Source organism: Brachyhypopomus gauderio, chromosome 13, assembly GCF_052324685.1.
Source record: "Brachyhypopomus gauderio isolate BG-103 chromosome 13, BGAUD_0.2, whole genome shotgun sequence".
In the NCBI taxonomy this organism is placed as follows: domain Eukaryota; kingdom Metazoa; phylum Chordata; class Actinopteri; order Gymnotiformes; family Hypopomidae; genus Brachyhypopomus; species Brachyhypopomus gauderio.
Genome location: NC_135223.1, coordinates 12,605,020 through 12,630,697, shown reverse-complemented (window position 1 = coordinate 12,630,697; position 25,678 = coordinate 12,605,020). Strand labels below are relative to the sequence as shown.

General features: G+C 42.8%; 1 protein-coding gene and 1 long non-coding RNA gene across 2 annotated transcripts; one reads left to right on the top strand and one right to left on the bottom strand.

Annotated features, from left to right (window-relative positions):
- The first annotated feature begins 5,196 nt into the window (after positions 1-5,196).
- LOC143473837 (uncharacterized) lies at positions 5,197-13,300 on the top strand. The gene is made up of 3 exons (XR_013120638.1): positions 5,197-5,282; positions 12,507-12,614; positions 12,900-13,300. It is a non-coding gene; the product is annotated as an uncharacterized LOC143473837 (long non-coding RNA).
- gad2 (glutamate decarboxylase 2) lies at positions 7,991-25,268 on the bottom strand. Its single transcript, XM_076970997.1, has 16 exons — positions 24,240-25,268; positions 23,856-23,918; positions 23,523-23,666; positions 22,756-22,989; positions 22,091-22,181; positions 21,263-21,375; positions 19,787-19,902; positions 19,206-19,285; positions 19,024-19,078; positions 18,579-18,695; positions 16,731-16,795; positions 15,959-16,037; positions 15,574-15,723; positions 14,342-14,449; positions 13,123-13,212; positions 7,991-11,515 (listed from the first exon to the last, which is right to left on the bottom strand). Exons 1-16 carry the CDS (start codon positions 24,310-24,312, stop codon positions 11,342-11,344), a joined length of 1,752 nt encoding a protein of 583 aa, XP_076827112.1. The 5' UTR covers positions 24,313-25,268; the 3' UTR covers positions 7,991-11,341.
- Positions 25,269-25,678: the final 410 nt, after the last annotated feature.

Below are 25,678 nucleotides of genomic sequence, written 5' to 3'. Positions count from 1 at the left end.
AGAACATGACTCTGCACTTTGTATTATACTGTAGTCCACACAGCATTGTACAGGAATGGGTTAAAACTTGTTAAAAACTTATTGTCATTCAAATTATTTATCTTTTTTGCTTAAATATGCATACATATTTTACATTATAATGACACTTTATACATACTGGTATCCCTATAAAATATTTAGATAATGAATATTTATATAGGCAAATACAATTTGTGTGTTGTGTGTTCTCGCTGTTATTTAAATGGGGAAGCACATGCACAGGACGTAATCTTGTTTCCTGCGTTGGGTCAGTATGATGTCTTGACCCGTGTGCTGTCTCTGGCTGGCTGGTGTGCTCCGGTGAACACGGCTGCCCTGTTGCTATGCTGTGTCTGCATGCAGTACTTCATTACATCTGTATGTGGTCTGCTCCCCACCATGATCACAAACCCTATCTCTGCGACTGCTCACATAATCTTGTGCCCAGCACTGACTGCTAATTTGTTCATCCTGCAAAATGCAGAACTGTACAAGGAAGAGTGGTCTTTTATATAAAATAACCTAAATAAAATGTATATCTATTTTTGCCAGAATCTGCTGAAGTGTTTTTTTTTTATTATTCTTCTGCAGCACAGCTGTGCTTGTGCACTACGGTCTGCATAGCTGCAGGAACAGAGTGAGTTCCTCAGGTGGATTGCAGACATGCTGAGAACGGGCAGAGTGTTGGGTTGGACTGGGGTGGAACTGCAGCTGTTCTGGACCATCTAACCCTGTAATGGGTTACAGTTTCAGATGCAGTCTTGATCTGTTGCTTAAGACCAAACAAGAGGCATTATTTGATTAGCACAGAGTCCAGTGAAAGCACTTAATCCAGCTGGGTCCCTGTCGATGTTCTGTAGCTGTGGTTACACCTTATTGGGAGAAATACTGCTTTAGGCCACAAGGTGAATACAACATCTTCCGCTGCTTTAGGCCACAAGGTGAATACAACATCTTCCGCTGCTTTAGGCCACAAGGTGAATACAACATCTTCCGCTGCTTTAGGCCACAAGGTGAAATACGACATCTTCCGCTGTCTTAGGACACAAGGTGAATACGACATCTTCCGCTGTCTTAGGACACAAGGTGAACACAACGTCTTCTACTGTATTCCACTCAGCAGCTAAGATCTGCACTAAAACAGAAACTTCCGGACCCACTTTATAATGCACATTTTAAGTAGTCATTAGAGTCATCCAGTTCCGTATATAATACTATTAAAATATGGACCAGCACAGGTGCTAAGACCTGCATGGAGTAACCAGTATTACTTAGAATTGGTCATAAGGTGAATGTGTTTCCAAACTCTGACACAGACTCAGTTCAACTGATTTGCTAATTAATAAGCCCATAATAAGCTGGACCAGGTGTGTGATCAGGCTCCCAGGTGTCATGCCCCACCCACAGGAAGCATCAAAGTTTCACACAATACTCCCCAGGGCCCCTAGAACTGCAGTTAATTTAGTCTGGCGCGTTTTACAGGGACTTGGCGGCGTCTTGGTCAAATTTAGACTAAATTGTACTATATGTAGTTTTTAGACAGACGTAAACTGAATTACAGTATAATTTAAATGAGGATGAGGGTTGTTTGTTGAAAGCCACTTATGTGGGACAAGGACTGTCTGTGTCTATAAAATCAGCCTATAGAGTTTTTGTCAACATTCATGGTCCAGTTAGTGGAAAAGCACCGTGAGCCCTGGCAGCCTGTTGGCTAGTGCTGCATCAGTTTTTACCATAGCATCCCAAACCCCCAAGATTCATGCCTAGATGTTTAACAATATTTAATTGTTCTGATATTTTATTAAAAAATATTTAAGTACTATAAAGCTATTCCTTGAACGGGGAAAGAATCAGGGACTGGCAAAAGTAATAGAACTTGAATGAGAGGCCAAACTCTGGTTGTGAAGCGCCTTCGCAATGTGTGTGTGTGTGTGTGTGTGTGTGTGTGTGTGTGTGTGTGTGCTGGTAATTAAAAGCAGGTGTGGAGTGTGTGCAGTTCCACATGTGTCATAGTGAATAGCAAATGTGATCAGCACAGTGTATCCAGATGAAGAAAGAGGGAGGAAAAGAATGAAAGAAAGAAAGAAAAAGAGAAAAGAGCTGAGGGAGAGACAGCAGACTGAAGGGAGAAGATGAAAACAGTCATAGGAATTCCTCATCATTATCAAATTTCAACATCTCTATAAAAACAGATAAAGTGTTATTCTGGAAATTCCAGAAATATGATTACTGTTACATGGCATCTGTAATGATAGAAATCTAGACTTAGATTCCCTGTGTTGTTCATGAGCTCACACTGGACCAAACGAGTCAGGCCCTTTGGCTGACAGATGCTGATGGTAGTGCTGCTTATCTCTGTGTGGGTCTCCTGTGGGCCTCAGCAGGGGAGAACCTGTTCACTCTGGTGGAACCAATAATAAACTAAAATAACTCAAGCACTAAAGTCGACCTAATTATTAACAGAATTATTATGGCTATGATTCCAATGAAGTGATTTTAAAAATTGCTTTAGCGTTTAAAAACGTTTGCTAATATAGGCAATGGAGATGAAAATTGTTGGTTCTTAAAAAGATTATAAACTTAGATGATCAACATTTAACTGCTAAAAACATTACAAACATAGACGACCAACTTTTAACTGCTAAAGCAATTTTCATTAAAAAAATATGTTCAATTGATTGGAAACATGAATGAGAAATGGCTGTCTGTGTAATAATAAGTCCTGTCGATACTTTTTCTTAGTGCGTTCTGATTGCTTGACAGGCAGCAGAGTAATCTGGTAGACAACACTGGTTAACCACTGATGAAGCATAAATCCTTTAGTTGGCTGATTTCCAGAACCTCAGTCCCACTCATGCTCACTAACGTAAATGATAACTCAGCTGATCACAGCAACAGGACAAGGAAAACAAATGGAGCACACACAGAACTGCAACACCACTCCCTCATTATAGCAGAATGTTCTTATTCTCCCAATCCTCCCTCCTCCTCCTCCTCCTCCTCCTCCTCCTCCTCATCTCTCATTCTCCCCCTCCCTCCCTCTCTCTCTCCTGATATCCATCCATATCTCCATCTATACTTACTCTTTTTTACAGATCTATAATGAAAAGCACCAGCAGGTCATTGTGCACAAAGAGAAATCCACTGTCAATAGTGTATGAACACTGTGAGTAGTGTATGAACACTGTGAGTAGTGTATGAACACTGTCAGCAGTGTATGAACACTGTCAGTAGTGTATGAACACTGTCAGCAGTGTATGAACAGTGTCAGCAGTGTATGAACAGTCAGTAGTGTAGGAACACTGTCAGCAGTGTATGAACAGTCAGTAGTGTAGGAACACTGTCAATAGTGTACGAACACTCTCGGTAGTGTATGAACAGTCAGTAGTGTAGGAACACTAAGTTGTGTATGAGCAACGTCATGAACACTGTCAATAGTGTATGAACACTGTCAGTAGTTTATGGGCACTGTCAGTAGTGTATGAACATTGTCAGTAGTGTATGAACAGTCAGCAGTGTAGGAACACTATCAGTAATGTATGAACACTGTCAGTAGTGTATGAACACTATCAGTAGTGTATGAACACTGTCAATAGTGTACGAACACTCTCAGTAGTGTATGAACAGTCAGTAGTGTAGGAACACTAAGTTGTGTATGAGCAACGTCATGAACACTGTCAATAGTGTATGAACACTGTCAGTAGTTTATGGGCACTGTCAGTAGTGTATGAACATTGTCAGTAGTGTATGAACAGTCAGCAGTGTAGGAACACTATCAGTAATGTATGAACACTGTCAGTAGTGTATGAACACTGTCAGTAGTGTATGAACACTGTCAGTAGTGTATGGGCAAGGTCAGTAGTGTGAACAGTCAGTAGTGTAGGAACACTATCAGTAGTGTATGAACAGTCAGTAGTGTAGGAACACTGTCAGTAGTGTATGAACAGTCAGTAGTGTAGGAACACTGTCAGTAGTGTATGAACAGTCAGTAGTGTAGGAACACTGTTAGTTGTGTATCCGTCATGAACACTGTCAGTAGTGTATGGGCACTGTCATGAACACTGTCAGTAGTGCATTAACACTGTCAGGAACACTGTCAGCAATGTATGAACAGTCATGAACACTGTCAGTAATGAAAGAACACTGTCATGAACAGTGTCAGTAGTGTATGGACACTGTCATGATCACTGTCAGTAGTGTATGAACAGCCAGTAGTGCAGGAACACTGTCAGTAGTGCATGAACAGCCAGTAGTGTAGGAACACTGTCAGTAGTGCATGAACACTGTCATGAACACTGTCAGTAATGTATGAACAGTCATGAACACTGTTAGTAATGAATGAACACTGTCATGATCACTGTCAGTAGTGTATGAACAGCCGGTAGTGTAGGAACACTGTCAGTAGTGCATGAACACTGTCATGAACATTGTCAGTAATGTATGAACAGTCATGAACACTGTTAGTAATGAATGAACACTATCATGAACAGTGTCAGTAGTGTATGAACACTGTCATGATCACTGTCAGTAGTCCATGAACTCATGCATGCACTCAATCACACACATCCACGTAGACACACACGTTCAGAACGGTGTTATCAAAAGGTAGTTTTAAACAGCATAAATGACTGACTTAGAAAAAACAGAACCGTTGCCACTGGGCAGCGCACCACATGTCACACATGACACACCACATTGAACCAACCAACTGCCAGCAATCTGCTTGTTTTGACTGAATGACATCAATAGTTGTTTTAGCTGCTATTAAAAACAGGTACACATCTTCCTTCTGTTATTCAGTATTCACGATTTCACAGTTTTATCTCTCTCAGAGGGAATTAAAAGCAGTGTGTTAATATGGCTTTAACCCAGGTTAGAAAAATTGAGTTGTTGTACAGCTCACAGCCCTGCTGGAGGGTTTGCAGTGTGGACTGCAATCGTCTGTCCCTTCGGTGGCCTTCCAGACCTCAGAGATCAAACCCGATCGCCAATTATGTCCTCTAGCAAGCTCTGTGAGATGAAACATTTTCAAAATGGCCTTCATGCAAATTGGCGTGTGTACGTTGCCGAGAGTTGTCGGAGGAGGAGTCGACGTTGCCGTGTAAACAAAGCCTGCTGTAGTTCCACCCAAAACGTTTAGGAATCCTTCATATTTAGGTTCGACTGCTAAAGAAGTGGACTGGACCACCATCACCATCAGGACAATTATGTTAACAGGCTCAAAGAACAAAGCCTCATTTGAGGGATTTTAACTTGCCCCACAGGTCAGTATTGCTGCTTAACCTTTGACCTGAGCTGTTCTTTCAGACAGACACAGACCTGCCAATGCAAAGATTCTGAACACCCTGAGAATGACATAGCAGTAGATTAATGGTTCATGGTGCTGAACTCTAAAACAAGGGAGACATACAAAGGCTGACTGAAACATCTGGTTTGCATGGTTGCCTGTGGCAAAAGCTAAGCACTCCGTAACAGTACCACATACAAACGTTCCTCCACTGGATAACATCAGCAGATGGCTTCATCTCTAGACCAACCGTCTACTTCGGTTTTCTGTAAGTAATATTGGGTTAGTTTGTCACTTGCTCTCTGATATCTGGTCAACTGCAGGTCAGTGAATGAGGAGAAAGGTGACTGCTGTATACACTCCAAAAGGTGGAGCAGCACAGTATTACAATATTTTTATGTATATTAAGACACAAAACTTCAGGTAAAGGTAAAGTGTAATCATTTTGGTAATCATTTAATCATTCTAAGAGCATAATGAACTAAAAATGAGATGATGAATTGAAGAAAGATGTGGTGGAACAAACAAACCAACAAATACAACAAACGCTTTGGGGTGAGGCCTAAGGCTGTTGAGGCATGGAGGGGTTGCTTATTAGACATTCCAGCGTATTTCAGCATCAGCATTAATCTAAGTTATTTCACAATGCAACGCTCGTTAATTTGTAACTGGACATGGTCCACTGGGTCCTTCACCTCATGGAAACCTCCAGAAGCAGTTTGCCCCCGTAATCAGAGATCAGGGTTTCCTTCCAACTCCATTACAAATCCGAGACCTCTTTCATCATCACTTGATGATAACATGCATGTGTGATTTACACTGTAGTGTTTCTGTTGCTAGGACACATTAAACCTACTGACTGTGGCTGTTTTGGGGGGTTGAATGGGGTGGGTTGAAGTAAGGCAGGTAACTACAGTGGAGCCAGGACTACACAAGCAACAAGTTTTCCATGATTCATCTCATGGCATGTAGCCCTTAAAAGATCATGCAAGGGACTGATCCAACCCAAAATGATGTTATTTTTAATACTTCCAATATTTCTAACACTTAAATAATATTACTTACAAAACACCTCAGCATCATGTCAGGGCATGATCACAGTCACCATTACCAAACCGTACTGCACAATGACCTCTCACTACCAGAGCTGAGGAGATGAGACTAATGTCATGTCTGTGTCTGGAAGTGCTTCGTGGTGTTGTGGGAATTAAGGACTGATTTTCTCGAGCTGAGAGCAAAGCCTCTAGTAAAACTGTCATCATCACATGGACGCTGAAACATTACCAGCCTAAGGAGAACCAAAGTGTGAACGAGGAGTAAGTCATGTTTCGCTAAAATAATAATTTACTTCTGTACATTAGCATTAAACTTCAGAGGTAACCTCTGTTGAACAGGGACAAAAGAAACTTCATGGTGGTCCTCCACGATCCTGGGAAGAGAGTGCCCCCTGCTGGGGAAAGTCAGTTTTCCTACAGTGGGACACATTATCAGTGTTTAATTCACTGCTACTCAGTCTGCACCACTTCATAGCTTTCACACTCCAGCGGGTCATGTAATGGTTGCAATTTAAATTACTGTGTCTAGTTTATAGAAAGACTTCCACTGCCACGTTATCATTCATCTTGGCAAAATGGCACAGGTGTCGAATTTATCTTCTCTTATTAAGGCCACTGCTGGCTGGCTGTCCACTTCACAGTGCAGCCACATATATCAGTTACACACATATATAACATTTTAGTAAATCAAATGAAACACACTGATGGTTCATGAATGTACAGCGTGTGTTTGTAAATACTTGTCCACACCATGAACTGCTGAGTGAGAGCTGGACAACACTGCTGTGAAAATGTTCAAGCACACACATTCAAAGCATGAATTATATTAATGATGGAAGAAACTCAGATTCCTATTTTACGATATTCATAACAAACAGCATTGCAGTGTTTTAGAGAAAAAACCAAAAAAACAAAACAAATCTGCTGTTCAAAACCATTTGACTTCCAGAAACTCCAATGAATTTCTCTGCGTAATGAAACATGAGAGCTGTGTTTTTCTGTGAGTGCATATGAAGTGCTTTTATCTTACTGGTGAAATGACTGAAATAAAGCATCAGACTGCTGGCACTTATCCTTCACTGAGCTTTTATTTTGAAGGGGTGAGAGAGTGTGTGTTCCCCACAGCAGGCCCAGGCTCTGGACCCTGTGGGCTGGTGTGTCAGAGCTACATAAGGCTTAGTGTAGGGGGTGTGAGAGTCTGGGAGGAGTGATCCTCTCCAAGGGCAGTTCTGCTCCACCAGATCTACTGAAGCAGCGCCCATGGGGAAACCTCCCTCCTACAACTTTACACACCATGAAGCCTAATTTTATTTTGATTTAAACAATCTCCCATTTTGTTTTGGGATGGAGGATAAAACATGCCAAGGAGAAAGCAGATATGACACACTATGATCAAGAAAAGATGGTTCCTTGAAACACAGTGACCGCAATGCCAAATTCTAGCTGATTTTTCTTTCTTTTTTGTACGGTTGTTTCTAAGTTGGATATTGTCAGTTTTGTTTGTTTTTCAGCATTACAATTCCTTCAACTGGTTTCAAAAAGGAGACAGTACAGAGCTCTGAAATTGAGACCATGTGGACACGGGGGTAAGATAGTCCTTGACTACAATGATGCTTACGGAAACCAGAGCAACATGTTTCGCAAGAATATTTATTTGTGATTTCTCAGGAAGGTCACATACAGCAATTGTTGCGAAAACTGCAGGCTGATGTCTGACACGCCAAATTAGTCTGAAACACTAGCTTATAAACGTCCTCTGAATTCTGTTTCACAGACACACGTACAACTTCTAACCAGTATTTTAGCTAAGAATAAAAGAATAGGCAATGGCCTTGGTATTAACCCTGTCCAATAAGATGAGGAGAAGCATACAGCTGTAGTTTACCAGGCTCTCTGAACGTGGTGGGCGGCCATGAAACAGGAACCTCACACTGTCCTTAAAGGTTTAACTGCTGCTAATAGGAGCAAAGCTTCAGAAAGAGACACAGAGATAGAGAGAAAGGCCGAAAGAGAGCAACAGAGGGAGAGTCTAGGACTACGAAGGTTCTTACACAGAGGCATGCTGGAGACTACACACGCTAATATTATAGCTGCATCAAACAAGAGAAGCAAGAGACGGAAAGATAGATAGATATAGGTTAGATCAGCGAAGCAGACAACTTCTAGCCACACAGAGCATGCTTGCTAAGCAGATATATATTTATATATTCAGAAAGCGTTGCAACCACACAGAGCAATGCGGCTAGCATCAAAGCGCTACATTTAAAGCTAAGCTATACATTGGTCACTAAAGCTAACACAGAGCAACACTAGATATCTGGGATTGTAGTTCACAAGCTGGAGAAGCAAAGGCGTTCATGCACATGCAAAAGAGAGCAGGCCCGCTAGCAGCAACAGTAGCAGTAGCAAGGAAAGAGAGGACATGCCGCAAGCCCTGTGACCCTGGTGATCACCGTGACCACCATAACCACGGTGACCACCGTGACCACTGTGACCACACACTGCAGGGAGGTTTGCTAACGCTTCTCATAAGCTCAGCGGCATGTTTGGGGTGTCACAGTAAGCTTGCCGGTTTCGGCACATGGACAGACAGAACACTCACATCAGGGGGAAGAAAAGATCCGTTGCCCATTTTGGTAAAGATAAGGGTATAGGAGGCATCGTGTTTAGCGAATACTGGAAGTACAAATGCAACTGGATGGCAGCATGTTCAGACATCACACCTGAGCGTTCAGACATCACACCTGAGCGTTCAGACATCACACCTGAGCGTTCAGACATCACACCTGAACATTCAGACATCACACCTGAACGTTCAGCCATAAATTACGCCCAAAGCAGTTCAACATTCAGACAAACCACATCTTCAGAAAACAGCTGAACTAGGAATAACCATTAGACAGGTAATCTTACACAGAATCTAAAGTGCACAAACTCCTCTTGAGGAGAACTAGACAATACTGGCAACAAATAATAAGGCAATACAGTTACAAATGCACAGAAATACAGATTGGCACGTGATGTCAAGTATATCACTTGGACACAAAGACAACCGACTTCGGTTCAGAAATGGTTTTCCATAATTACTGGAATTTCATGTCGGTCAAAGGAATCCAAAATATTTTTCTAGAGATTATTTTGCCAATATCTCTCAAAATGCAGTGTGCTTTTAGTTCAAAGCCTTGTGCTTCACATAAATATCATCTCAAGTAAACAAAATCAACATATACACAAGTCAAGTTCACATAAGCATAGTACTACAATTAGGTGGTATTATTTGAATAGAGAAAATAATACTTTACTTCACAAATAGACTCTTTTATATATATATTACATGAATGTATTCACATAGATATATACTTACTCAAGAATATCTTAAAAGTATTTATAAATCATGATCAGGAACAGCCTTATTGTGTCATTTTTTCCATTGGAATTTCTAAATAACACTGGCCCCAATGCCTAGATCACAGATGATGACTGCTGAACTAAGTGCTCCAGAATGAGTTCCTCTCTCTTCTGGAGAGGCTGGTCTTCACTCTAGATCAAGTCATTAGACACTTTTGATTTTACTGGGACAAACATCGCTACCCAGAGACGACACATTTCTACCACCTAAAGGCAAAACAGCTGCTTATTCTTGATCATATACCGCATTTAACTATAAAAAGAGTATTTAAATAGGAATGATGAAATAAAGATGAAAATATTTTATTGGGACTAAATGCAGTTCGTGTTTATCCACATTTTAATTATATTACTAAGAGTTCAATTCCTTGCCAGAATTAAACTGTACAGTGGCATTATTTCAGTAAAAGTAAGCTTTAACAGATGTTTAGCTATCTGTTAGCTTTAACAGATGTTTTGAAGACTCCTGCAATGAGACTGAAATACTCAACTGCCGGCGTATGTTTTGTGTATGAATATACTGCTAGATCTTCTAGTTCGACAGAATCTCTGTGCTTTGCTCTACATACAGTTACTCTGCTGTTTGCTTTGGACACAAACTCTACTGTGTGCTCTGGATGCCGAGTTAGATTTTGCAAATCCAGAGATTTCTTCTTAATGTTAATAATTTGGCCCCGTGGGGCCAGAATCTGCCAACTTTTTAAAACTGAATCTGTGAATGTTTTTTCTACTCACTGCGGTATAGGCGCTCTTCCATTACTGCCTCTAGAATAAGCCTGCTCTACGGCTCTAGATACAGCTCAGAACAGACTCCCAGATGCCTTCAGATTTACTGTGGGCTCTAGATAAAGCACATCTGTTGTCCACTGTGAATAAAGTGCCTTTGCTTCCTGGCCCAGAAACAGCCTTCCTGCTGTATGTTCTGGATACGTATTCTGTGCTCCAGATACACACGTCTGTTTTCTTACTTTTTCCTTTATCCCCCCCCCCCCCCCCCCCACAAAGTCCAACATGCAGACATTGTGTTTGCAGGCATTAATCACTACAGTGCTAAAGAAGACTGTGTACCCTGTGTAGTTTGCATTTTCACATTTTACATATCCATACAAAACATGAAAATACTGGAATGCTGCCTGTGATTGTAAAGGCAGCTTTCAGAGCTGAGGTCAGCCATAGTGCTATACTATATCAATAAAACACCTTCATTCTTATATCTATATTGTAATGTTTGGCACTTAGAATGACTAATCAAATAGATATAACGTAATGGACGACCTATTGCACGGTATTGTAGAATATGATTCTTCACGCTCGCACCAAACACATGTAAAGTTACATCAGCTATGCTAACAGACACGAGCAGACATGAACACTTTTACAGGGCCTTGGACCAAGATGTCCACAACAGTGCTACAATACTTAAATATATTTACGTCGTGTTTTTTTTTTTTTAAAGCAAAAACATATTTGCCTATATTAGATTCTCTGAAGGAGAGAAAAAAAACAAATTACCATACATTCACAACAAACATTTCATCCATCTAGGGACATAAGAATGTGATGTCTTTGAGTCTTACAGATCCTGACCCAGTCTCTCGATCTCTTCAATGAGGAAGTCAATGTCCTCGAAGGTGGCAGCCGGGTTGGAGATGACCATGCGGAAGAAATTGACCTTGTCTCCCTGTGGCTGGTAGCTTACCATGGTAGTTCCATACTCCATCATTCTGGCCTTGATGGTAGGGGCAACCTGGAAGAAAGGCAAGACACAGCTGATACAGGGACGGCTGACCGGCCGCATCGTTTATGGACCAGCAGGGACGGAATGCAAGAGAAGCAGCTCATAACCAAGCAGAATCGCACCCATATGGTCCGTCTCCGGCTAGAAACATCATGGTGAAGTTGATTTGATCCATACGCGCCTCTGTCTCACACACTTTCTTCTTCTCGTAAGAACTGACACATCTGACAGATGCTATGATGGTCTAAAAACAAACTGTCCTCTTAGTGCACTCTGGCATTTAGAAATCTCTGGGACCAATACAAACAATTTCTGTGCCTCCTAAAAACCTGTTGTCCTGGAAGAATGAGGTTTTCTCCCCATAGCAACAATATGTTATCTTTCTGACTTTTATATCATGCTAGACTCACACTCGGGAAGATATCACACTCTGGAAGCCCTCTCCAACATGTTCCCTGGGTGTGTATCCATTTACTAGCCTGTTGTTATGTACTGACAAAATGATTACTCCTCAGGCTCGGTACCACAAACACATGTTGAAAGCCGTTTACCGCCATTAAAGTTCAGCACATTTGGTGTCCTGATGAAACCTCCCGGCAGTGCTCCTCGGTTCATCAACCCTTTCAGAAATGTCCTTTAACTTTAGTTTGATCGCTCTGAGTGAGAGACTTGGCGCCAAGTTCCAGAATCAGACAGTGTGGGCCAGTGTGGACACACAATGTGCACTGAGACATGTAACCCTGACTTGTCAGCAGAGACAGATCAGCTCCTAGGGACAGAGATGCTCTGGTGTGAATAACACGTCTCTCATCTCAGGCCGACCACAGGGATCTCCCTGTCCTGCCAGCCACAGTGAGGAGATGGAGCTGGCTCACCATGTGCCCGGGCCGAACGTCGAGAAGCTGAACCATACCCATAATGCCCCCCGCCCCCTTCTAAGAACCAAGCCTCTCTAATCTGGAAAACATCCAGCTGTCCTGTCGTGTATTATACATTTCAGAGGCTGACGACCACAGCAATGCTGTAGCGTGAGGAGCCATGCAGACAGCTGGACTGAGCATGTGTGGTGTGTGCTATGTTCCTTATGCACACAGCAGCCTCCACGCAGGTAAAGTGTGACAGCAATGTGTTACGAACGCCATTTGACAAAAGGAGAGATGAAGAGATTGTGGGGACATATATTTGGCTGGTTGACACTGACGCCATCTGCTCTTTGTAATTGCCGATTAGAGTTATTCTCCTGCCGTGGGTGGGAGCCAAAGCTGAATGGCTGCCGTAGAAACAGCTGCTGTCCAATGAAAGGAATCCCTTGCAGTCTTGGCCCCTCCTCTCCTCCTTAATGCAGTGGCCTGAGAGTTTTAATTGTTTTTTTTTTTGCTTGTTTGTTTTCTAGATTTCATGTTTCAAATTCAATAAGAGACTTGAGAATTTTCCTGGTTTCCATTAAAGACACAGTTCTTCCACTGTACCACATCTGCTAGGCAAGCATTGAGACGTTTTTGATTAAAACCTCAATTAAAGCGTGCTGGGGACCTAGTCGGTGACAGCATTTGACAAAGAGCTGTGTCTTTCCCCGTTTCAAAACTCCTGCTTCTCCGTCTTTTTACACCACCCACCTTGTGCAGACGCTTCATCTTCTCCACCTTATCGTCCAGGTGACGCAGCCCCGGCGGAAGGTACCAGAAGCACACATTAGTGTGCTGAGGCTGCAAGGACAATCAGACAATTCATCATTTCGGCACACAAAGCACGTCCGTCCATCACTCCATTAAGCATGAAGCCCACTCAGATGTGAACGTAGACAGCGGGCGGGTGGGGGAGGGGCTTCGCCAGGGAACACATTAAAGCGCAGACTGAGTGATTAGCCCCAGCACTGACTGGATGGCTCATAATGAGAATAATTGTCCCTGTCAGTTTTGGAAGCCGCCATGTAATTTTTTCAATCAAAAGGCAAATTCATGCCTAGACAATGGAATTGGCTGCTGGGAGTGTGTGCGTGTGTGTGTGTATGTGTGTGTGTGTGAAAGAGAGAGGATATAGGTGTGTGTGTGTGTGTGTGTGTGTGTGTGTGTGTGTGTGTGTGTGTGTGTGTGTGTGTGTGTGTGTGTGTGTGTGTGTGTGTGTGTGAAAGAGAGAGAGGATATAGGTGTGTGTGTGTTTGTGTGAGTGAAAGAGAGAGAGAGAGAGAGAGAGAGAGAGAGAGAGAGAGAGAGAGAGAGAGAGAGAGAGAGAGTGAGAGAGTGGGTATGTGTGTGTGTGTGTCTGGGTCCTGAATGCAGGTAGCTCATAGAGAGGCACTGAAGTCCATCAGAGTCACTCAGCTCTATTGTGTCTCCAGACGGCAGAATAGAGGCCCCTCCCATCATGCCATAGCAGAGACACATTACACACTAGACTGACTATATGCACAGACACACAGACGCACACAAAACCCCATTATTTAACATGGCTACTGATTCACAGCTGACTGAGCATTCATATTTATACAATGTCTTTGAGCTCTGAAAAAAACAACTGAACTCTTCATGTGGTTTTCAGGGCATCTGGAAAAATAAAGAGTCAAAATAAAAGTCCTGTCTTTCTTTGATCTCGTCCTGCTCTGACACAAAGGGCATAAATCGGACAAAGGCCAGGATCCACGAGGGGGCTGAAAACAGGCGTCATTTACATTTAGATTAGCCTTGACTGCCTGCGCTGTCATTGGAAGGACAGTACAGTCCCGATCAGGAACAACATGTCAAATGGTTTTACATAAAGACCTAAAGCCATATCCATTTCCAAACATAAGGGAAACAAAGCAACACAGATTCATAGCAGTGAAATCTGAGCTCTTGCCTTTCCATCAAAAACCATCTCATAGCCCTCTCTGTCCTTGATCTTGTTGTAGAGGTACTCCGACAGCTCCAGACACTTGTCAATTTGAGCTTCAAATCCAATGGTGCCCTGGAGGAGAAGAGGAAAAAGAAGGAGGGAGGGAGAGAGAGAGAAAGAGAGAGAGAGAGAGAGAGAGAGAGAGAGAGAGAGAGAGAGAGAGAGAGAAAAAAAGAGTATTTCAATATGAATATGACAATTTTTTACACAGTATGTGCTCTGAACATTGTCATCAAGTTTGGCTCAACACACACACACACACACACACACACACACACACACACACACACACACACACACACACACACCCCCCCACACACACACACACACACACACAATGCAATTACTGCTGTTGACCACTGATACATTCCCTGGTTTTCAAAGTCTCTTCCTGTATCTGCAGTCAAAAGATAACACCACACCATTATAAAAAGATAACACCACACCAGTTTAAAAAAGATAACACCACACCAACCACACCAGTATAAAAACAGATAACACCACACCAGAATAAATACAGATAACACCACACTAGTTTAAAAAAGATAACTCCACACCAGTATAAAAACAGATAACACCACACCAGTATAAAACAGACCCTCTCAAAATCACTTCCTGTGTTTAGTTAACATTAGTCAGTGAATATTTCCTCTGAATATTTGCTTTCAAATTTGGTATTCAACAAAAGACCTCCTCTTGCTCCAGTGCTCCTGCCCCAACAATCCTGCCATAACATATTTGCCCCAACAATCCTGCACAAATACACCTGCCCTAACATATCTGCCCCAACACTCCTGCCCTAACATATCTGCCCCAACACTCCTGCTCCAACACTCATTTGACTGTAAATAGCCTGTGAATGATGGCTGGCTCAGGTGAGGTGGGGCTCAGGTGAGGTGGGGCTCAGGTGAGGTGGGGCTCAGGTGAGGTGGAGCTCAGGTGAGGTGGGGCTCAGGTGAGGTGGGGCTCAGGTGAGGTGGGGCTCAGGTGAGGTGGGGCTCAGGTGAGGTGGGGCTCAGGTGAGGTGGAGCTCAGGTGAGGTGGGGCTCAGGTGAGGTGGAGCTCAGGTGAGGTGGGGCTCAGGTGAGGTGGGGCTCAGGTGAGGTGGGGCTCAGGTGAGGTGGAGCTCAGGTGAGGTGGGGTCCAGGACGCAGTAACATGAGCTGACGGAGCCATAATAATAACTCCACACCCACCTTGGCTCTCCACATGAGCCACAGCTTGAAGATGTCCACGTGGCGTCCGCACTGCAGGGCCTTGTCTCCAGTGTCGTAGGACAGGTCGTAATGCTTGTCCTGCTGGAACAGGTAGCAGGCCTGCATCTGGTTGCAGCTTTGCATCAGACCCTGGCAACACAACAGCAGAGACCTTCAACACGTCGCTCAGAAGACCACGCCTGAACTGATGTGTAGGGGAACGCTGAAGACTGTACAAGGCATGGTCATCAAAGCTCAGGTTCAAAAGATAAACGTCCCACCATGATTTTGTGTTCTGATTTCTCTTCCCACCGTTGGGCCTGATTCAAATGAGGACTTTCTGAACATGGCCTATTTAATCAGTCTGTGTAGTGTGCAAACAAACCTCCTCTCGGACCAGTAGAGCGGAGCACTGGAGAGGCACGGCCATCATCTTATGGGGATTCCATGTCATGGAGTTTGCTCTGAAGGAGACCACAAACTGGTTTCAATCACTCTGACCAGCAGCCCTTACTGACTGAGTACTAGGAGAATAGAGTATGGAAATGGACTACTTGTATAAGATGATATAAGCTAGCACTGATCTGAGCAGGGAAGAAATGACTTAAATAGATGTAACCTGTCCACTAACCAGAAGGTCTAGCTTCACAGGAACATAATCTACACCACCCTGATGGTTCAGTTAAGGATCTTTGTCTCGTGTGTTGAAGTTGCCATTGCTTTTGATCCAATGATTCTGTTATTCTAAAAATCTCAGATGTCAAATGTCCTGCATGGCCACAGGCAAGGATACCACAGCAGGAGAGAAACTGTGCACCGATTATTTGACAGCAGATCAAGAAGGATTTCCCCCTGGGGCTGAACACACCATCAATGCTCATGGTCTCCGTATACATGTGCTATAATAAGCAGTGCTTGTGCCAGGGGTGTCATTAACCAAATACAATCACGTTTGAGAGCAACTTCAACTGCACTGCATAATTCCTCACATGCAGCCTGGGTTTCTGGGGGCTGATCAATCTTAGTTCAGCACTTCATTTCATCGTCTGTAGGGATGATCCCCCTTTGCAGTTTAGCGACATGCTAAGGCTGCATCTTAAACCCTCTTGAATCTGCAGATTCAGCTGAATGGCGCATATGATAATGAAATCACTGACCTCTCCACACCATTCAGTTTCCACCTGTGTTTCCTGGACATGAGTAGACTCCCGCCCCAGGCCCCCTGCAGAGAGAAGGCCCGATTAAGGCAAAAACACACACATACACACACAATGAGGTTGCTTCACATGGTGCTAAATTGAGCTCCCTCCAGAGCCGCTGCTAGGGCACACACACCCGCACACACATGTACACCCGTACACACACACACACACATGCGCACACACACACGTGCACACACATGCCTTACAGCTTGGTCATTCAGAGCATGGCCCAACGTCAAGCCACCTTTAAACACCCTACCGGCCTGCTGCCTTCTGTTAGCTCAGCATGTCATACAAGGACACATGACATTCTCATTTTACTAAGAAAGTCTAATTGCATCTTATAAATGAGACCAGAGGTACTGCGTGATAGAAGGTTGCACATAAAAAAGAACCTTCAAGAATCAGCAGTAGCCACATTATTTAAAAAGTAATAGTAATGTAGGTAGAGGAGGTTAGAAAGGGTTTTTTGGAAAAAAGCTAAACTATCTTTTTTTTCTCTCTATGCATTAGTCCTGAATATTCCCATTTAGAAACAAATCCCCACCCCCACTACCACAGCATGACCAGGGTTAAATCACGAGGCAGGCTTTGGGCATATCTATGTACACAACTCAGATGCTGTTATTTTTGCTATTGTATGCTGAGTTGGAGAACATGAGATGTTCTTCACTGTTCCCAGGCTCTGTGTGCACTCTAATATCAGCTGAACATCAGACCAATCACAGGAGTTAGATCAGACGAGTGCAGTGAAGTGATACCACATGTCAGGCAGCCATGCAGAAAAGCTATGGCTGTCCCCCAACGACTACTGCTAAAATACTCAACCAGGCATGAGTCACTGCGTCACCAGCAAAATGAGGTAATAAGCTATTACTATTAATCTTATGGACCCCCAGAGTATAGAACACACACACACACACATGCAAACACACTCAAGTACACACACATACATAGACTCCCACACACATATAGACTCACACCCACATGCACATTCAATGAGAGTAATAGCTGGTAATTGGAAGCTATTTAATGGAAGCATGTCTCAGAGGGGCGTCGTTTATAGTCACCAGCATTCAACCCTCCCGGAATCACAAACATTAAACTCTATTAACAAACATTCATATTAAACAAAAGGGTTTATTAGAGCAGTTCCAAACATTAAAGGCATTCAGTCATACCAGAGATGCTGAACATTTATCTGACCTTCAAATATTATTTTCATGTTTGTTTTGGTGACATAACAGAGAGAAAATTACTACTGCACCACCGCACTGCGTCCAAGAATGCTTGGAACACTCGTTGAGTTGTGTAAAAACACTGCTGAGAGGTTTTTTGATTTCCCAGGCAGCTGTCTGAGAGAATCCCCTGAATTTTGGCACCCTTCACACCAGCTATATTTGTAACCATTTTAGTTCTGCTTTAATTTGGCTTAGCTTCTCATTTTTAACAGGCTCAGCCACTGACATGGTTCTCTTGCTATTTTCTGTTCCTTCTATTTCACCAAACCAATGTCCCCTGTAGCTCTAGCTTAAAAAGACGCAGCTGTGGTAACTGTTGTGAGGAACATGAAGTGAAACCTTTTTTCTCTCAAGATATGAGTGTTTGCATCCTCATACACACCAGTCCAAAAAGTTTCTTTTCTCAACTCATGACTTTGTCATACAGAAGGAGGCTCTGTGTGGCCCTACCAGGCCAAGCTGAAGGTTGTGATGATGAAAACAGTGGGGGAAATATGTCCTTGCAAGCAGAGATCGAGTCTCTGGAACGGGTCATGACATGATCTCAGCGATATCTACTCACGTCCACATGCATCCAAACGTTGTACTTTTTACAGATGTCGGAGATGGAGATCAGAGGGTCAAAGGCTCCATATACTGTCGTCCCTGCAGTGGCACTGACGAAGAACGGCACATAACCCTAAAGAGGGGAGGATGGGAGAGGGACAGAGATAGGAGAAGAGAAAGGGAGGGAGATAGATAGATAGATAGATAGATAGATAGATAGATAGATAGATAGATAGATAGATAGATAGATAGATAGATAGATAGATAGATAGACAGACAGACAGAAAGGAGAAGTAAAAATTAAACATTTACATTATGAAGTCTGACACCTGGGACAGTACGTGATAATCGTGACCCATTGGTCAGGTCTTTCCAGCAGAGCCAGTTTTGAAGGTCACACATGCAGATGACATGAGCCTCCCAGTCTAGGATTGGTGTGGGGCAGCAGTCCTTCAAATTACCTTCTGCTTGGCTTCCACTATCCTCCTCTCCAGGTCTGACGGTATCATCTTTCCCCTGCCGGACACGAGTGCAGGATTTTACCACTGGAGTCATATGTGATTGTCATCAGGACATGTGCAAGAGCGTGTCTCTGCTCTCCAGCTGAGTACGGTAAACAGCACTATGGGTAATCCAGACCCACCTCTCATCGGCTTTGATGCAGATCACGCTCTCTGTCCCTATTCCAAGGGCGGCAGCTCCTTTCTTGATCGAGAAATGGCTCTGAAATGCAGAGAAGATTACTAAAGTCTACAATTTTTTGACCAGCATCATCATCACTTTCTTTGCTCTAAGCCAATCAAATCTGGTAATGCATGTCCCTTTGAGAATAAAACATTATGCATCTAACTGAAACCTGACTTAACACGTCTAACGTCTAACATTAAATGCATTGAATGCTACCACACTGACTGCAGTACTATTAAACTGCATTACAAATAAAAAGAAAGTACTGTCACATGAGCATAGGAGATGTTGATGTTCATAAAGGGCTTTACATAAAACTGAGCCTCGGCCCATTACAGGGTGTGGAAGGAAGCAACATCAGACTAGAACAGTGTGATTTAACATTTAAGGCCCCCTCGAGCCTCTACAAACGAATTATTCCCTTCATCTTCACCTCATAGTCCTGCATCTCAGTCTCAGAGTGAACGAGCCTGAATGCTTAAAAAATGTGTTGAATGTCTTTAAAAGACAACGGGGGTGGGTTGGGGTGAGACATACGTGTTCAGACGTGAAGGCCGCCAGTTTGGGGACCGACGACATCCCCTTTTCTTTCACCTCAGGAAACATTTTGTATCGAGCGAGCAACATGGCGTACATGTTGGAAATGGCGCCACCTGGAGGGAGAAGCGATGAAGATTTTTTTTTAACACATACACTATTGCGTCTCTGATTTTTCTCAGTCCTTTGAGTCTTTGCTTCTCGTGCTTGTATTAATGCATGGTGACACGCTTTAAGGGTCCATGGCACATATTAACGCAGTCCAGTAAACAGGGCTTGATTTGGTTTCTAGTTTTTCTTCCGTTATTATAGAGATGAATGACAACAGACTGCGCCATCCACGATAAGTTCCGCTTATTTGCGCGTTCCTTTCATTTCTGCCTCTCCCCCACCCAGGTCATTTCAGTCCTGCAATTTATGTGTTGTTGACTAGGAAGCAGTTAGACATGCAGACCTGGATTTCAGAAAATAAAAGAGAGAAAGCAAAAATAGGGTAGGCAACTTCTGACTCATTTCCTTCAGAAAACAGGACTGAAACGCATCAAACAGTAAATATGTAGCAACAGAAGCTAACTAGTGACTGCATCTGTGGTCGTTTGTAAAAAGAGCAAGTGGATAAAGAAGACAAACAGGAGTTTAATTCTATGCAGCAAACAATGTTATATATTTATTCTGCTGTCAAAACAATATAAAGTTAGTCAACCGTAAAATATATATAAATAAATAAAGTTAGTGAATCCACAGCTACCTCGCAAAATGCACAGTGTTAGTTCCACATTATAAATACATGGCAAAATAAACACACACACACACACACACACACACACACACACACACACACACACACACACACACACACACACACACACACACACACACATATTCTGTTCTTTTTTTTCCTTCTTGGGAAGAGGGTGTGGGTGCCAGGGTGGATGGAGGGGGTGGGGGTAACTACCCTGCCCAGTATTTGCTGCTAAACCCCTGCGTACAGCACTGCAGATATTAGAAGATCAGACTGTGAAACATTATTTGCATTAAATTAGTGCCATTGTTAGCTAGACTGAGGAGGCCTGATGCTACGCTCTTTTGTGTCTGAAAATGACTATGCAACCCCCCCCCCACACACACACACCCCCTTCCCAAACACACACCCACACACACCCACACACACACACACACACACACACACCCACACACACACCCACACACCCACACACACCCACACACACACCCCACACCCACACACACACCCACACACCCACACACCCACACACACACACACCCACACACACCCTCCACCAATACACCCAATCTAAATTAATGTGATCCTTATCTTAACGTGAAAGAGAAGTCAGGGGTGGTTGGACATATGTGAGAACAATTGCTTATGTGGTGAGAGAACCAATACAGCTGATTGCGAACAGCATCGAGGCTCTACTAGCTGTGTCATGGTGTGACATCGTTTCAGTCATCTACCTGGTGAGAAGATTCCATCCCCACGGCCGTCCTCCCAACCAATGATCTCCCTCATCTTCTTCAGGGTGACGTATTCCAGCAGGACGAACACTGGGGCCACCTCATAGGTGAACCTGTGCATCAGGAGATCACATGACCAAGTCACGCATACAGAGCGGAGGAGTGAGGAACAGAGACCGCACCACCCTGGTGGTTCTCCTGAGTAAGGGTGGGGGTGACACATTTAAAGGGGCTGCACTAGTCCACCTGTGTTGCTACAGCAGGTGGGGTCCATGAGTGCAGGTATGAGGAATGATCTGTTTATAGATGGAGAGTGGCTTCAGTGTCTTTTCAACATAGTATGAATATATCCACATCATCCACATTTCAAAAGGAAATTAACATAGACTAATATAAATAACTAAGATGCTAAATGTGTAATACAAATTGTATAAAATTAATACTACTAGTATGCAGCCCTCTGTATTACGATAAATATTGCTTGAAGATATACTACGTTACACTACACTAAGTTAAAGTACGCCACCAGGACAGAAATTTTATTTATAGATTTATACCATTCTTTTTTTGCTAAGTGAAAAATACTTTTTCATCATAAACTCTCAAATTATTAATATTTTAATTAAAGAAGCCTACTTTTGAATTGATTTCTAATTTTCACACCCTGAATGGCCATGATAAAGGAGGGTGGGCATGATTTTTTTAAAGTTTGGTTCTGAGGAAAAAAGGCCTATCTGAAAACGCAGACTCGGATAAGCAATGCGCGGAGATACAGGAAACGGAAATGATCGCCATAGTGTTTGCGTTTGTGAGAGAAGCCACACTCACATGTTAGTATTGGCAGTGGACGTGAGCCAGTCTGCGGCTAGGCCGACCATGTCTAATCCAGTAGAGAGCTGATTGAAGTACCTGGGGTGAGCTAGAAACAGCCACAAAATGGGAAAAGATAAAATTAAATCAATTAATTTGAACGGAATTATCATTTCTTAACACGTGCTATGCTGCTAGGTGCCTTTGATTTGTTAACTATAATCTCAATTATTTTTGCGTGATGAAGGTTATCCAGGTCATGATGCTGCAATCAGACGAATTGTACCGAAATACGTCCAGCTTTCCTTAAAATTTTAAAACAATTATTTTATAAACGAAACTGTAGTAAATCTGCTTTTTATTTATCGTAGTCCATTTTAAGCGTTGCTGGATAACGCCGTCTTCTGATATCATCGACTTTCATAAATGCACAGACGGATGTGTCTGACTTTTAGTCAAGAACAAGAAAACCAAGAACGAGAGTGAAGGAACAACGCTATATAAAAACCAAAGCCACTGATATCGCCTGCACTTCACTACTGTTCTCGTCTTACAATAGTTCCTAGCAGCCTACGAGTCCCGCATCACCACCAAGCACACATGGGCATGGGCTGAATCTCCTCTGATCAACAGTAGTTGGGGATGAGGGTCAGGGGAAATACGGACACGATTTTACTGCCTACCTGTTTTGATGGCGTATTTCAGTGTAGCGCGACAACTGATCAAAATATCATCCAGTGTCTCGGGCTCATCCGACAGCTCCCAGTTATTTCTCTGAAGCAGTTCGTTTGGATAGTGAAAATCGATCACTTTCGTGGACCTGTCGAAAGATTCCACAATGTAGGCCAGCAAAATATCCACAACTTCTTGTAGAAAATTCATTGTCTTCATATCGCCATCCAATGCAGGTAAAAGATCTGCGAAATAGTAGACGATAACATTAATTAATTGTGGTACGAGGAGAAAAATAGCCGAAACTTCTGTTTAACCTTGAAAAACGAAGGTCACGCTTCTTGCACATTTCAGCCAAAATTCTCCACGATTTTTATTCAATAATAAATGGAACGATTACATGCAAAATAAATGTATCCGTCTGTTACATGAAAATATATTTTTTTTATTTACGATTGCATCCAGAATAATAATTATATGCAATAATAAGAATGTAGGTACAATTAGCCTATGTATGTGCAATTATGTAGTCTTAAAAATAATAACTAGTGTATAATTCGACAAAAAATGTTTTCAAACCCAACATTAATAAATCACTGAATAAAAAATAGCTCAAGACAGCATGCCAATATGTTTTCAGACATCCTTTGACTTCTTTTGAAAAAAAGGACAATTCTAACGGAATTTGTTAACAACCTTAATTATAAAATAAGGCTGCCTAACAGCGTGAAAAAACGTATATTCTTTAAATTAGTTTAAAATACAGGTTGATTTATACCTGTTGAATAGAGATCGGAGAAACCCACAGCTGCTTTGGAACAGTTGCATGGCTTCAAATTGCACCCGCACGTGCCGGTCTCGGAGTCGCCTTGTTTAGAGGAGGCGTCCGCGGGCTTCTCAGCCTCTCCAACGTTCAGAAGCGCTTACCACAGAATTTTACTTTGGTTAAGCGACTTTCACACAAAATACCAGTGCATATTTACATTACTGTTATTCGCTGTTTTTAAATACATTTTTATAGGCCTTATTGAAATAGCTTTAAGCAATTTTTATAATCAGAAGGAACAATGAATAAACATTTCTATTAATAAGCGGTCTTAAATTAACCTACCACATAATTTCGATCCAATGCCTCCGGTGAATTTTTGGGCCGCCGCTTGGCACCAAGCCCTGGCTATGGATTTTGTGTCCAAATTAAATGAAAACACCACATTCACAAAACTTGATAGTGATAACACATGATAGTGATAATTTATCACTGCATTTAAGTGGACTGTCGCTAAGTAACAAACAATATAACAAGCGTTACACAGGCAGGACCCGGGCTACGCGCACACCACACATTATGTGACCTATTTCTTTGTCTCAGTTGTGACATAGTTAAAATAACGCTTGATAATAACTCGGTTTAAATTTAGTAATTAATATCATATTCAAGTCTTTAACAAAACCCTCGCGGTCATACCTTCTCACTGATTTTAACAGTATTACTTACGCGTGCTTGAGATTTGGCTGGTGCTGTCACCGGCATCTTCGGCGCCAAGAGACCAAAACCCGTGTGATGCCATTACAAATAATCGCTAGGGGTTTACATCTATGAGACACGGAGACGAATAGTGCCCATCCAGACGAATAATCGCGCAAAGGGGAAAGGGAGCTGTTCACAGACGCGGTGCTGAATAGGTCCTCTCCTGTCCTCGCTGGGTGCTGAAGACGCAACTATACGCCTGGCGCATTAACAAATACAGTCGCGAAAAGTCTGCAAAATCGTTACACCTTTTTTTCCCTCCGTGAGAGTCTTCTTCTGACTCATAATTTAAGGCTCCACATTGCCAAACAGCTTAGACGCCACGCAGCGTCTATCCCGGAAATTCAGTTTCGGTATTGCGCGCAAGGAGATTTAGAACAACCGACGACTGCTCCTGATCTCATGGTTTCCAAGCGCGTGGATGTCAGTGCTGAACGGAAATAGAGGCATTCAGAAAGACACAATATTCTTGTGAACGTAGTTTAGATGCAGATTGCCAATGGTACATATTAAGTTGCTAAAAAAATATTTTAAAATGCATTTCTTTTTTTAAATTAGGCTGCTTGGTAATCCAGCGTGAGTAGCAGAACGCGAGGTTACAATGCCATTAACAGCAATAAAGGGTTCGTGTGCCGTAGTGCTCACCCACTTTCACGTCACCATAGACATTCCAACAAGATTCACTTCGTGACGAACCATTTTGCGTCGCAAGTCCTGACAACACTGTTGCCCCTCCCGTCGCCTCTTGCGCTCAACTCGCCTATGAGAAACAGCTAAATCTGCCGAACTTTTTTTTACATTTTATTTTTAAGCAAATCCAGTCTTCCATGTTCTCACAATTGCTTTTATCTTCCGACCAAGATCCCCCGTATCAAGCAAACGTCATTCTTGTGATCGCGTGGCATCCCGCACAAGTACAAAACATTCCTTGGAACGAGTGTTTTTTCGATCGGTTCATTGTTCGTGGGTCTGCAACCATTGATCCTACACGAACTCTGTTTAAACTAGAATATCTTCAGTAATAAAACTACTTGTGAATTCTTTGGCACAGTAAGATTTTAGTACGTTTTTTTGCACTCAAAATAAAGACCCGCACGAGCACGCGTTTGCATGGATTTTTTTAACATATTGATACGCTCAGAAGAAAGCGCAGCGGCAAACGTCGTTTCTCTGTATTTTATGTGATTTTGCCACTTAAGGATTTTATGAAGCAAGAGGGTGAGGGCGCGTGCGCGCGACAGTGAGTGTGTGTGTGTGTGTGTGTGTGTGTGTGTGTGTGTGTGTGTGTGAGAGAGAGAGAGAGAGAGAGAGAGAGAGAGAGAGCGAGAGAGAGAGATATGAAGTGTAAGCAGTCACTAAGACAATAAAAACGCTTCGTGTAATCTGAAGGAACCTACTACTAAGAA

Excerpts from the sequence above, each read along its gene's own strand:
- gad2 (XM_076970997.1), bottom strand. The coding sequence starts at position 24,312 with ATGGCATCACACGGGTTTTGGTCTCTTGGCGCCGAAGATGCCGGTGAC. Across the intron at positions 13,213-14,341 it reads AGATGGTTTTTGATGGAAAG|CCTCAGCACACTAATGTGTG; the intron begins GCAAGAGCTCAG and ends TTGTCCTTGCAG. Across the intron at positions 11,516-13,122 it reads AGATGAAGCGTCTGCACAAG|GTTGCCCCTACCATCAAGGC; the intron begins GTGGGTGGTGTA and ends CCTTTCTTCCAG.